The following is a 14,456-nucleotide window of genomic DNA, read 5'->3' on the forward strand; positions in this document are numbered from 1 at the left end:
TAAGGTGGCATTATACGGCTAAAATAATTAGAACCAATTCAGCATTGTTTTATCAGAGTAATCTCCCCTCTCCCCTAATCTCTGTGTACTGGGAAAACAAGTTAACATGTTTCATTCATTCACCTGAGTACCCAAGTCATGCGGAAGCATACCAGGAAGTAAAGAGAGAAGATAGGAAAACTGAAGGGTGAGAGTGAAAATGTATTATGAGAGAGACATTACCCCTATTTTATGTTTGTTAGGCCTTCTGAACTTAGTGGTCATTGCCTTCGTGTGGTCAGCAGGAAAAGCATACTACAGGAACAGAAGCTCTGACTATAGTCAGGCCAGAACAATCCACTGCGTGTTAAGACAGGCGCACTGCTCCCTGGGCCCCAACTACAGGCCCCCACGTTAGGATGAAAAATCTCAGCCAAGCTCCTTACTTGACAGAGAGAACCCTGAAATGCCTGCATTTCCCTTGCATTGACAAATATTTTCTGCCACTTGATAAAACTAGTACTCAAAGACTAAGATGTTATTTTTTTCTTTGTTGTTGCTTAAGATATTCTTTTTCTTCAGTTATATTTTTGCACTCCTAAATGTGGTATCCTGAAAATAATCATGCCTGCCACTTATAGACATATGCTTGTTTATAAATAGAGAAATTCAGAAAGGTATTTCAAAATTTAACAGAGGACGCCTTTAGGAAGTAGATGTGAAGGGAAGGAGATATTAGGGACTTTTCACTTCTGTACTATTTGAGTTTTTGATCATGTATTAATTTTATACTAAATCTTAAAGACTCCCCCCAAAAAATATCTGAAATGCAGCTTCAGGTCTTCCAGACTACTAAGCTACTGGCACTGAATAAAGGAAAAAATCAGTAAGTATTCATGACAAACTACAGCTGCACAAAGTGCTTTGATTCACAAACCCATTACCATAAACTCTTAGATTTAATTCAACTTTTAAGTTTTTATAAGCGATTAGAACTCTAAAGCATTAATAAATGAATATCATTTTTAATGTACACTCAACCATCCAAGTTCAGGTTGACAGCTGGTGAAATGAACTATATATTTATTTTTAAACAGTTCCACACAAAGTGTCATTTGATTATAAACTGACTCCTTGGGGCGCCTGGCTGGTTCAGTCTATTAAACTTCTGACTTTGGCTCAGGTCACGATCTCACAGTTCATGAGTTCAAGTCCCGCATTGGGCTCTCTGCTCTCAGCCCGGAGTCAACTTCAGATCCTCTGTCCCACATTTGCTCCCTGCCCCTACCCCGCTCATGCTCTTTCTTTCTCTCTCAAAAATAAATAAATGCTGGGGCGCCTGGGTGGCGCAGTCGGTTAAGCGTCCGACTTCAGCCAGGTCACGATCTCACGGTCCGTGAGTTCGAGCCCCGCGTCGGGCTCTGGGCTGATGGCTCAGAGCCTGGAGCCTGTTTCTGATTCTGTGTCTCCCTCTCTCTCTGCCCCTCCCCCGTTCATGCTCTGTCTCTCTCTGTCCCAAAAATAAATAAACGTTGAAAAAAAAATTAAAAATTAATAAATACATAAATAAATGCTAAAAATAAATAAATAAAATAATAAAAATAAACCGACTCCTCACAATACACTTCACAGATGATGGATTCCTGACATAACATTATTTACCAGGAGGTGGAACTTAGGCTCTTTCTCCCAATTATTTTCTGGGATCTGTTCTTTGGCTTTTATATTAGAAGCTGAAGCTTTGCACACACCTGCTAAAGCAAGTAGGAAACACATACATTTGTTTTTTTTTCTTTTTTGCACTTGATTTGTGAATCAAAATGCCACTTTTCTAACATACTGTTCATCAACAGTACAGTCTTTCGGAAATGTACTATAATTGTAAGAGTTTTCTTTCTCTCCCTCTGAGTTTTATTTAACATTCTCACTCATTGTTTCCATGTTAAATTTCTTTTTCTTTTTAATTTTTTTTAACGTTTATTCATTTTTGAGACACAGAGAAAGGCTGTGAATGGGGGAGGGGCAGAGACAGAGAGAGACACAGAATCCGAAGCCGGCTCCAGGCTCCGAGCTGTCAGCACGGAACCTGGTACGGGGCTCAAACCCACAAATCCTAAGATCTTGACCTGAGCCGAAGTCGGACGCTTAACCGCCCGAGCTACTCCCAGGCGCCCCTCCATGTTAAATTTCTGAATAATAAACGTATTTGATTATACACACAGCACCGATAGCTTTTGGAAACACAGAGCAAGGGCAACAGATTTCTCATGCGGATGCGGGGGAAGACACAGAGGGTGCTGACCTGACCAGAGGTGAAGGCCATCAAATCCGTAGGAAAAGAGGTCATCTCCAACTCCATTGCCACCCCACTCCTCACCGCCTCCAGGGTAGGGAGAGTACCCTTCGGTGGACGCCCAGCCCACCCTCAGGTGAGTGGCTTCGGCAGTCACGAACGGCTCCGTATGATCCACCATCAGCTCATAGTACCACTTCTTATACTGGGCGGACCCTTCACTGACGCCCAGAAAAATATTGGGTCTCATGCTGTTAAAGAGAGACAAACAGCACATGAGAAACTCCGGACAAACCTTTCTCCAAGATGCAAAATGTTAAATATATGTTTTCCTTCAGTACTACAAAATTACTAAGTCGCTGATGCGGGGGGCGGTGACGGCCAGCCTTACGGTGAACAGTCAGTAACTGGTGTTTGCTTTTCGGATTACTTGGAAATATCGCGCAGGAGTCTAAGATTATTGTTTCTTCGTTGCTCTTCTGCATATTTCATATCACTGATCATGTTCAAGATGGGACACTCAGTGTCACAGGCCTTTTGGATCCATGGCATTGTTAATTCAGGACACTTAGACATTTTCCCTAACTAAGCTCTGTGTCAGATAGGGAACGAGGCTGAAGCGAGCCATGTTGTTGGTAAAGGAACCAGAGTGATAATCAGCTTTGTTGTTCTCCATGCCTCGCTGAGGGCAGAGGAATTTCTAGGGAGTTGCATTTAATTCTGCTTCCTGAGGGACTTAGACCCTATGTGAACGGTAAAGATTAGCGACAATCTCAGGAAATACCTCTCAATAACAGCACGTCTATTATACAAACAGCCACTCAGGAAGTTCTTAAATCACTTGTGTTAAAAAACACAATATAGAAATATACACCAAACCCTACATTTTTGTTTCAAACAGGGTAAGGTGGGGGATAGTTCCCAGATAGCTGCTAGATACAGTATATCAAAATTATTACTATCACACATACTATTTTCTTAATTGTAATCTGTATTATTATTATTATTATTATTACTATTATTATACTTCGTATAAGGAAGGCAGCATGGCTCAGTGTTTAAGAGCTCAGTCCCCAGAGTTAGACTTGAGCTCCATTTCCAGTCCAACATTTTAATCTACGAAATGCACACAATGGTACCCCGCTGGACTAGTTGAACCTAGTACAAACACGGTGTGGAATACACAGAAAGTCCATGGAATAGTGTCTGGCATACAGTAGTCAAGGGATGTGTGATAACCCTGGAGGGAATGTCTAACCAAAAACGCAGCTTTATTTTTTTTTATGGTATTTATCATATGTTGGACACCCCGATTCAACTTTTTTATTATACACGGTGGCCACTTCAACACTGGCATTGAAGTGTAGTGCTTTTGTTCATATGCTAAGAAAGCACAAAACATAAGTATATACAACTCTGTCCCTGTATAAAGGCCAGCCCGCTCCCGAGGACATCAGTGAGAACCATGAGAGTGGATGAAAGCTTACATCTTTGGGATAAATGCATATTCTGCTTGGTTCACCTATTATGATTATGATTATGATTATGATTATTATTCCATCTGACTGATAGAAAAAACTGCACTATTCGCTGGGGGAATACGTAAAATATCCTAATAAAACAAACGGACCGTAGGATGCCTTAGCTATAGAGCCAGAACACGAATCTCTCTGTTATGCCGCCTATTTGGTGACGTTGTCCTTGTGAATCTACCTGCTAACGTGGTTTACAAGACGTGTCTGCAGAAGTAGGTCTCTTCCCGGCAGCAGATTGTCGCAGATGAGATGCTGGTTGGAACGGACCGCTACTCCATGGCAGACGCAGAGAGAGCACAAGACGTCCAGAACCTGAAAAAGAGCAATCACGTCCAGCTAAGTCCCTTCTCAGATTCAAGTATCCCAGCACTTTTTGTGAACACAAACACATTCCCTCTGACCCAGCCGTTTGAGCATGGCAGCCATGAGTCCACTCACAAGTGGACTTTACAAGTTTCTCTTACATACCAACTGAGAATTGCACGGTGCCCCATTGGTGCTAAAAAAAATAAGCGCTAAATAATATTATGATTGCAATTAAGAAATGAAAAATACTCATGAATCACTTGAAACGCCTTCTATAAGTTCTCTTATTTTAAAAATGTATTTAAAAGTATGCCAGAGTTCATTCATGGCAGTAAAATGCTTCCCTTACCTTGTGGTTTCTTCCATGCTTGTCTAAAAGGGAGATTATGGACTTAATGTGTCCTTCTTTGATAATATTTAGGGCTTCTGGACTTTCTACTAACACACAGTGCAAAACTTCAAGAATACCTAAAGAGAAAATCAAGAAAGAAAATATGATTAAAGAGTCTGCGATGATCAGTGTCTTGCCTTTCCTTTATGTGTTCATTCTGCAAAATGTAATTATTACGCACTCAATGTGCTTGTCACAAGGCACTGTGATTAGGGACAGGTGATGTTTGTGACAGGGGACTGATCACTGAAGATGATGAAGTCCTAGTTTAATGAGGAAAAGCCAGTGTTAGCAGAGTAAGCAGGTAACTCTGCCTGGGGAGGTACAAAAGAAAGCATCCTTAAGTCGAGCCTCAGAGAACACATTCATGACCATTTTCCAGACAGGAAGGTTAAGGTGGTACAAGGCTGGGTGAATTCTTGAATGGTGGGCATACCTGGGGTGCCTGGAGTACAGAGCAAGTAGAGGACAGTACAGGTAGATGGTAGGTTAGGACCAGCTTATGAAGTTCCTCAGCATTGAAAATATAACCCTACAACAATGCATTCTAACCCACACAGATCATTACATTCCCCCGGAGGTAAATGGCAGAAAACATTTCTTAGTTTGCACAACAACAGAATACAAAAATACAGAGAACTATACAACATACAAAACCTGATTAAGGATGGCGGTATTTTAAAGTGTTAGCCATCAGAGAAGATAAAATGGAATTTACCCTTTCTTATCTTAAAATTGAAGAAAGAGAATAGAAAATAAGTTTTGGATCGGAATGTTTAGTGTGAATTTGGAAAGCTGAATGTGTACATACGTATTCATGGTTTCCGAGCAAGCTTGCTTTGTCGCTAATGAGAGTGCAGGCCACCTGTAGTAATTAGATAGAACACTGAGAAAATGTGATCTGAGAGATACAAGGTGTCACAAAGGGCCCAAGGGAAATCCGCAGAAAGGTGTATACATCTCCAGCGGAGTTCACTTTCTTGGAAAAGAAAAGCGCGCAGGCTTACAAACGGCAGAATGTGGAAGTAATGGTAGAACGTGGCTGTCACAACTTATACTTGATCCAAACCCCAATCCATTATCGGACAAGGGCTATTAATGCTAATTTCTACACTAATGACTTAATTTGTTGAGGTATGAATGTATGTTCAGTTAAAAAAAAAATACCCAAATATGAGTTCATTTTTTGGTGTAGTTCGAAATCAACTTCTATGTTCCAACAATCCATGCCAGCTAAAAATCCAAGATAGGAGAAAATAATACAAGCTGATGGGTAGTTAAAGAAGATGTTTCTGTAAGGGTACTTAAACTGAAAGTTTCTGGTATCAAAAATGGAGCAATAAAACGCATTCATTCTGAGCTAAAATAAACTAAAATAATAGAGAGGGAAGAGCGTTTTTAGCAGATTGGTCATATTTTAGCCTGATGTCTTTGTTTGTTCCCTGTTACCTATTACTGCAGAACCCATGGCAGCTGCCCGTATTTGCAAATGGGCTCATTCAGTTAAGCGTCCGACTTCAGCTCTGGTCATGACCTCGCAGTTTGGAAGTTCGAGCCCCGCGTCAGGCTCTGTGCTGACAGCTCAGAGCCTGGAGCTTGCTTCAGATTCTGTGTCTCCCTCTCTCTCTGCCCCTTCCCCGTTCGCACTCTGTCTCTCTCAAAAATAAATAAACATTAAAAAAAATAAAAAAAAAGAAAGTTGTACTGTGTCTCTACACTCATCTATTCACATTTCCTCAATGGCTGCTTTTGCATTAAAGAGGTAGAGCTGAGGCTGCAAAGTCCAGCCCTACGGTCCATAGAGCATCATATATTTACTGGCAAGTAAAAGGCCAAGAAAAATAAATTCTCTTTGTCAGTAAATACGTGTGAAAACCAACAGCATTCAAAACCTTGAATATATGAGAAAAGATTTAAGACTAGAGTTTGAAAATGCACAGCACATATCACAAAATGCAGGAATGGCCACACGAAAACAAATCTGATTCTTCTCATATTCTGCAGACTTTAATAGAAGGCTTCCAGAGTTTGGGGCTTAACATTCAATCAAATATGTTTCTTTAATGCTGCTACATCATATCCAACAAATAATCTACTTAGTCGAAAAGGATTGACTACCTCAAGTCTGATAGTGAAAGGTCAGAGGAAACGACTTTTATTTTCAACTGTTGGAATTAACAGCAAATGTTTTATGAAATAAAAATAAAAAATTTTATTTTTTGTGGTAAGAAATTCCTAAAAGATAACAATTTGGAAATAGCAAAAGATTCATTTTCAAAAAAAAAAAAAAAAAGACCAGCTAGAAGGACTCTATTGTGTGTATATGTAAATCATGCCAACATATGTCTGGAAAAAAGAGACAGAGGAACAAGGTTTAACAAATATTATAATGGCAACACTTTCCTAAAGATGATTTGATGACTGAATTCTAAACACACTGAATAAGACCCAGAAATGGGAACAGTGCATAACACTTATTGCCAGATTCTCAAGGAAAAAATTTAAAGCTTGGTAGATCATAACCATATTACCAGAATATACAATACGTTGTCAAACATACACATATGCAAACTAATAAGAAAAAGCAATCTGAATTTGTAAGTTTTAATAAGTTTACAGAAATGATTTCAGTGAAAATTTTAAGAACATGCAAAATACATAACGTATAATGTAAACTTTCAAGAGTAGACACACAATGGGATATGCATTATGACTGCAACTATGTCAAATATGTTATGTATAAAATACGTACTTTAAAAAAACACCAGGAGTTAGTACACCAGAGTGCTCGTGCTGGTTGCTGCTGGATCAAGATACCTCTCTTCCCATATTTCATGAATTCCAGGAAATGAGTACACAGAGCTTCTTTTTTATGTTTTTTAATGTTTGTTTATTTTTGAGACAGAGAGAGACAGAGACAGAGACAGAGACAGAGCAGGGGAGGGGTAGAGAGAGAGGGAGACACAGAATCGGAAGCAGGCTCCAGGCTCTGAGCTGTCAGCACTGAGCCCGATGCAGGGCTTGAACTCCCAAACTGTGAGATCATGACCTGAACTGAAGTTGGACGCTTAACCGACTGAGCCACCCAGGTGTCCCTCGTTTCATAAATTTAGAATAAACATAAACAAACCTACCCTTTCCCACACACAGAGCACCCGAATTATAAGAGTTTATGTAAGGGCTATGTATGGTATGGCTTAGTGAGGGGCAACAAGAACTCAGGTTAACTATTCCCAGTTGACTTCAAGTACCACTTCCTAATCATCTCGTGGACATTTCATCCAGAATGGTCTCCAAGTGCCTCCAACTCAACTCTTCCCAAACTGAATATACAATACCGTTTTTGTATCTATACATGCAACTGCTTCTCTGGTCCACGGCCCATTCTAAAAGCCAAGTCTAAGTCCAAGCTAAAAACTTCCGTCATTTCTGAATTTCTGGCTTCCAGTTCCATCTAAGGTCAAAGCCCATTCCCCTGTATGCCAGCTCCTTCCCTAGATGACCCAACCCTCCTCTACTGCCTCAACTCCTACCAACTCCTCCTACAAAGGACGGTTCAAGTATACTCTTACTTCAAAGTACATACTATAAATATGCTTAGGTGCTCGTATATTTACAATACATTTGCACGTTATAAACATTTATTTTGTAGCTACCAGGCACTGTTCTAGGCAGTAAGATCATTGGCAATCAAGGCCTGTCAGGCTCAGGGGGAGCCTGTCGGCTCTGCCCCACCTTCCATGTTTTCACATGTTATTCTCAGACTAAAATACACTCCCTTCTTCTGGGGCTGCAAAATGGGAATCATCTTGCAAAGTCAGAAAGTCACCTCATTCAGTGGGATTTTCCCAACACCCTAGAATGAATTATTCTTTCTTTGTAGGATTGATCACACTGTATTAAAATAATTTATGCTCATTTCAATCTCCCACTGGAGAATGAGCTCTGGAGAGCAGACATGTGTTGAAATCTGCTTCCTGGTCACCCATCACACTCTGGCCCAGGGAGCCCCATCTCATGTTTGCCAACTGAATAAGTGAATGAATATAAACGGACTATTAGTATATACCTTCAGTTTAAACTAAATAAGCCTATGCTAGGTTTACCCAATATAACAAGAGTCATTACTGTGAAGAGTATATAAAATAGCTACTTTGGCATATTTTACATCTGGAAACTTTAATATTAAAATACATTTTTTAAGGTAGGGAAGACAGATGATAGAACACAGATGGAAAATGTAGATTTCTTAGTTCCAGGATTACTTTACTTGTGCTTTAATTTCAACAGGGAAAACTTTGACTTACTGACTAACAAGAATTTTTGTGGGCTTTAGTCTATTTCTGTGGGGGTCATACACAAAATTCAAAATTAATGGTGTAAGTCCTATATGTAATATACATGAAATATTTAGCTATTTGCCTTAAAACTTTTGTGGCTGTAACTTTTCTTTATAGGGTTCATGAGAAAGAAAGATCTCTGAGGGTGTAATAAAATGTCTGGAAATAACCTCATGGTACTGGAAGCATCCGAGTCCTACAATGGGTCATGCGCAGGGTGGTCCAAGGTTGAACAAAACTTGTTGAGCGTCTGTACGGAAACAAACCACGGAACAGAAGTGCTATATTTGGCCTGACGTCACATACCAGGAAGAATCGAGCCTAGGGATCTCGCCGCATCCTCGGTAGGCACGAGTTCATGTTAAGTCTTGCACATTTGAGCAAAATATATACAGAACCAGACCGGCAGCCGCTCAGGCACAGGGGGCTAGTGTGGGGCAAGGAAGACCAGTGAAGAATGGAGAGACGATGCCAACACGCCCTCTCCAGAAAGTGTTTTCTCAACCACAGTCACGCGTGTTTTGCGAAAATAAAAATTATAATCTCAGAACACCGAGGCGTACGTGGGTTTAGAGGGAACCTAGTTCTCACTGCACATGTGGGCATTATTCAGCTTTGGGAAAGGACTTCTCTTTTACATCTCTGCTCTACGCATGGGTTAAGGATCCCGGACAGCTTTCTGACAGAGCACACGGCCTCACCTGACAATTTCTACACGGAAGCCTCTTAGTCTAAGAGGCGAGCAAAGAGAAGGCTTCAACCTGGGTGCTAATCAGTATGAATCAGACTGTCCCTCAGTGACAGAAACACTGGGGACACAGCGCAGGTAATGCACACAGAACTGCAATATCCACAGCAACAGTCACGATTAGAGAAACCACAAATTCCACATTATTCAAATCATAGGTTGCTTTTCTATTTTTTTCCCTACCTAGGAGTTAAAATTCTTTGTAACATTTTAAAAAAATTTTTTTAATGTTTATTTATTTTTGAGAGAGCAAGACAAAGCAGGAGTGGGGAAGGGGCAGAGAGAGAGAGGGAGGCACAGAATCTGAAACCAGCTCCAGGCTCTGAGCTATCAGCAGACAGCCCGACGCAGGGCTTGAACTCAGAAATGGCGAGATCATGACCTGAGCTGAAGTTGGTTGCTTCACCAACTGAGCCACCCAGGTGCCCCAAAAAATCCTTTGTAACTTTTTGGTCAGACCTTATTAGTAATATCCCCAAGGCTCAATGAGGGCAAATGGAAATAAGGGAAGTTGTATTTTCCACCTTGGATAATTAAATGTAAACAAAGTGACTCAAGTAAAAAGACGTGGGGGAAAGACACTGGGAAGTAACATGGCAACACAGAACATGAAACACACAAGCCAGAGCTGTCTATAGGGGTTACAGGAGACTGTTCCTGCATGCAGTAACGACGTATGTTATGGACTGTTATCCTTTGATAAGGGGACTGGAGCACTGGATATTTACTAGGCTTAATGAAGAATTATAATAGTAAGAGGTATTACTATTATCCTGTCATATTACATAGTGGTTATAACCATGGACTCCAGCCAATGTGCCACAGTTGAGTCCTGGCAAATTTTTAGGCAAGTTACTTACTCTCTCTGTGTTCCAGAGTCACTCTTCCTCTTTTTCTTTCTTTCTTTCTTTCTTTCTTTCTTTCTTTCTTTCTTTCTTTCTTTCTTTCCTTCCTTCCTTCCTTCCTTCCTTCCTTCCTTCCTTCCTTCCTTTCTTTTTTAACTTTTTACTTTTTATTTTTATTTTTGAGAGATAGCCACCGAGCACAAGTAGGAAAGGGACAGAGACAGAGGGAGACACAGAATCCGAAGCAGGCTCCAGGCTCTGAGCGGTCAGCACAGAGCCCGACACAGGGCTCGAACTCACAAACCATGATGAGATCATGACCTGAGCTGAAGTCAGATGCTTAACCGTCTGAGCTACCCAGGAGCTACCCAGAGCCCCCGTCTCTAAAATAGAATTAGAATAATGCTACCCACTCTGGGGGGGGGGGGCTGTTTTAAGGAGTAACACATGGAAAGCTTTTAGAAAGCTATGTAAGCATCTGCAATTATTTTATGGTTGCAACAAAATAACATAAATGAGAAATGAAATTTAGAAAAAGGATCATCAAGGAAATATTAGAAATATGCTTCTTTTGAAACAGAGATGAAAAACTTTAAATCAGGGAAAGGTAGGGAAATACTGAATGGTCAACACTGATCACAAGCAAAGTTCAGGGAATATATTTATTGATCAGCATGAAGAAATGAAATCGATGCTAGATTTTAAAATAAAACAGTTAAATTAGGAAATCCAGGGGAAATTAGACTGGTCTGTTAGACACTGAGGGAAAGATAGGCAGACACAACTAGGGCAAAGACAGAACTGTAAGACAGCTCTACATTCTGGGGACAACAGGATTGCTGAGCCAAAAATACCATGAAAGATTACACCAAGTAGACTTACTGTCTAATCAATGTTCAAAAAGGCAGAAAGCACTCCTTTGACAGGAACCCCTTCTCTGGGTATTAAGATCATGAAAAAGAAAAACACATGAAAATAAAGTGGGCAGCGGTTGGAGAAGGCAGAAGAAAAGTTCAGCTAGCTCCATGTTGACAGAAGGTCTAAGTAGTTTGGGAGGAGTTTTGCAACATACCAAAGGTGAGGCCAGAAGAGAAAGAATCTGAGTTATGTACAAACATATTAACTTGTTCCTGGGCCCGTGCACTTGAGGGAGTCCTGTAAAGGCATGTCTCTGTTATTCTGTTCCACTCATTTAATTGTTTTTTAAGGTTTATTTATTCTTGAGAGACAGAAAGAGACAGTGCATGGGCAGGGGAGGGGTGGAGAAAGAGAGAAAGAGACAGAATCGGAAGCAGGCTCCAGGCTCTGAGCTGTCAGCACAGAGCCCGACGCGGGGCTCGAACCCACGGACCATGAGATCATGACCTGAGCCGAAGTCAGAGGCCTAACCGACTGAGCCACCCAGGCATCCCTTGTTCCATTCATTTAAATGGAACTGCCAATGAGTGATATAATCATGTACTGCAACCAAGCTGTCCTTCTTTGGTGGTTGGGCATGAATGTGGACCTAGAAGTAGCAGAAACTTCTAGTTTGAGCCAGTGGAGAGGTTAGTTTGCTCTCCCTAATCAGTGTTAGGCCCATGCCGAACAAATAGCAGGAGGTGAGCAACCAATCAAAACAGACCATAATTACAACACATCTTTCTTAATGTTAACAGTGAATTCTGCATGTCACAGATTGAAGCACTGAGAGAAGTAAGAGTAATCTGTGGTTTGTTGAAAATGAGTATAAACTTGGAGCACTTGAGTGGGCTCAGTCAGTTAAGCGTCAGACTTCAGCTCAGGTCATGATCTCACAGTTCGTGGGTTCGAGCCCCGTGTCAGGCTCTGTGCTGATGGCTCAGAGCCTGGAGCCTGCTTCAGATTCTGTGTCTCCCTCTCTCTCTGCCCCTCCTCTGCTCTCTCTCTCCCTCTCAAAAATAAGTAAACATAAAAAAAAATAATAATAATTGGGGCACCTGGGTGGCTTAGCTAAGCGTCTAACTTCGGCTCAGGTCATGATCTCGTTGTTCTCAGAGCCTAGAACCTGCTTCCGATTCTGTGTCTCCCTCTTTCTCTGCCCCTCCCCTGCTCACGCGGTCTCTCTCTGTCTCTCAAAAATAAATAACCATTAAAAGAATTAAATAATAATAATAAATAAAATGGGTACAAACTTGAAGTCAAGAAACTATTTGAGTTTCAGCGTGAGATAAACTGATGAATGTGCTTTTTAACTTCTGTAAGCAAATAGAAAGGGACAAAAGAAGCAATGTATGTTTTGCTTTCTTTCTATAACACAGCACTAACTTGTAAAGGAAAAACACTAAATAGGGTTTAGTGTTAGGTATCTCACCCCCCTCCAAAAAAAAATGGACCGAGTTGATTTCAATATGAAAATATATAGAGGCATGGGCAGGGGGGGCGCCTGAGTGGCTCAGTTAAGCATCTGACTTCAGCTCAGGTCATGATCTCCCGGTTTGTGACCTTGAGCCCACGTCCGGCTCTGGGCTGACAGCTCAGAGCCTGGAGCCTGCTTCATATTCTTGTGTCTCCCTCTCTCTCTGCTCCTCCCTGATTCATACTCCGTGTCCCTCTCAAAAATAAACATTAAAGTTTTTTTTTTTTAATCTGAAAATATCATGTCTTGAAAATAACAATGCCAAGAGATGTGGCCTCAAGCCAAGTTGAGAAAACACATCATTTTCTACACTTCAAAGTTTTATAATGGTTTTGAGGCTTCAGAAGAAAATAAGCTCATTAAATCTTGAGCTAACATGAAGTTGAGAAGGGAGAAAAAAGGGGCAAGGATTGAAATATAACACAATTTGACAAAATTAGGAAAATAAAAGTGGAAGTTCGTGAAGATAAAGGTATACCACATTGTTATTCATATACAGAAGGGCAGAATATCAGGAATGCATTAGCAAAATAATTGTATAAATTGCTATATCTCAAAACCCACAGAGTGCTGAGCACCAGACAAGGAATCACAAATAATTTGAAGATATTCTTATCTTGCTGGTTACTGTTGGGTGTTTCCCACCCAGTTATTTGTTCAATTATCACTTAGTTCATTAAATGGGCTATCTGTCGTGTGAGGTTCTAGATTGGAGTAAAAAGAGGAACAAAATTTGACGTCGTTCCTGCTCTTATGAACTTTCCAGACCACGAAACTTCAGTCCTGGCTGCATTACTTTCCTTTGGCCTTGCAAAGATCATACCTCTTAGCTTCCTAGCTTCAAAGTCCTCATTGGTAAAATGGAAATTATAATGGAACTGACCTCACAAAGTACCTGGGAATCCACTGAGGTAATACAAATGACATCTCATCACAGTGCCCTAAACTCACTCGTCCCACTCCTTTTTTTTTTTTTTTAAAGTTTATTTCTTTTGAGAGAGAGAAAGAGCACGGGGAGGGGAAGGGCAGAGAGAGGAGGAATAGATACAGAATCTCAAGCAGGCTCCACACTGACGCAAGGCTCGAACCCAGAAACTGTGAGATCGTGACCCAACTGACCTACTCAGGAGCCCCTTAGCGTCCAGCTCTTGATTTTTGGCTCAGGTCATGATCTTAACGGCTCCTGAATTTGAGCCGCTGCATCAGGTTCTGGCTGACAGTATGAAGCCTGCTGGGATTCTCTCTCTTTCTCTGCCCCTCCACTGCTGTTTGTTTCTCTCTCTCTTTTTTTTTCTCTCAAAATAAATAAAGAAACTTAAAAAAATATTCCCTTGGCCACACAATGTGCTCATTATAGTGTTCAAGAAACAAGAAAGGTGTGCCTCTCTGTGAAATATTAGTCCCTACAAACATGCTGGCAGATGCAATTAATTGCTCTAAAGGCCTTTAAATAAAATTTTCAAAGATATATACATCTGAGTACTTTTAAAATAAATCCTCCAGGGCAAGAGAAAAACACAGATTAATGAGCTCTTCAAAAAGATACCTCAAAGCAGCAAATAGTTATTGAGAACTATTATTTTGGGCAGAAATGTAAAATGATCATAGCATCTGCCTAAGCTTTGTATAAATTTTAAAAAGG

At 40.7% G+C, this 14,456-nt stretch overlaps 1 protein-coding gene across 1 annotated transcript in view; it reads right to left on the reverse strand.

The window, feature by feature from the left end:
- The window catches only part of RYR2 (ryanodine receptor 2), a 544,943-nt gene that overhangs the window by 331,407 nt on the left and 199,080 nt on the right, over positions 1 to 14,456 (reverse strand). Inside the window, exons 18-20 of the mRNA XM_047088668.1 lie at positions 4,463 to 4,581; positions 3,986 to 4,119; positions 2,282 to 2,523 (exon numbers count right to left, since the gene is read on the reverse strand). Of these exons, the coding sequence (XP_046944624.1) occupies positions 2,282 to 2,523; positions 3,986 to 4,119; positions 4,463 to 4,581 (495 nt within the window). The remainder of the gene's footprint in view (positions 1 to 2,281; positions 2,524 to 3,985; positions 4,120 to 4,462; positions 4,582 to 14,456) is intronic.

Source organism: Lynx rufus, unplaced genomic scaffold, assembly GCF_022079265.1.
Source record: "Lynx rufus isolate CCGP_SWC_20201006 ecotype Redwood Valley unplaced genomic scaffold, mLynRuf1.p SCAF_25, whole genome shotgun sequence".
Lineage (NCBI taxonomy): Eukaryota > Metazoa > Chordata > Mammalia > Carnivora > Felidae > Lynx > Lynx rufus.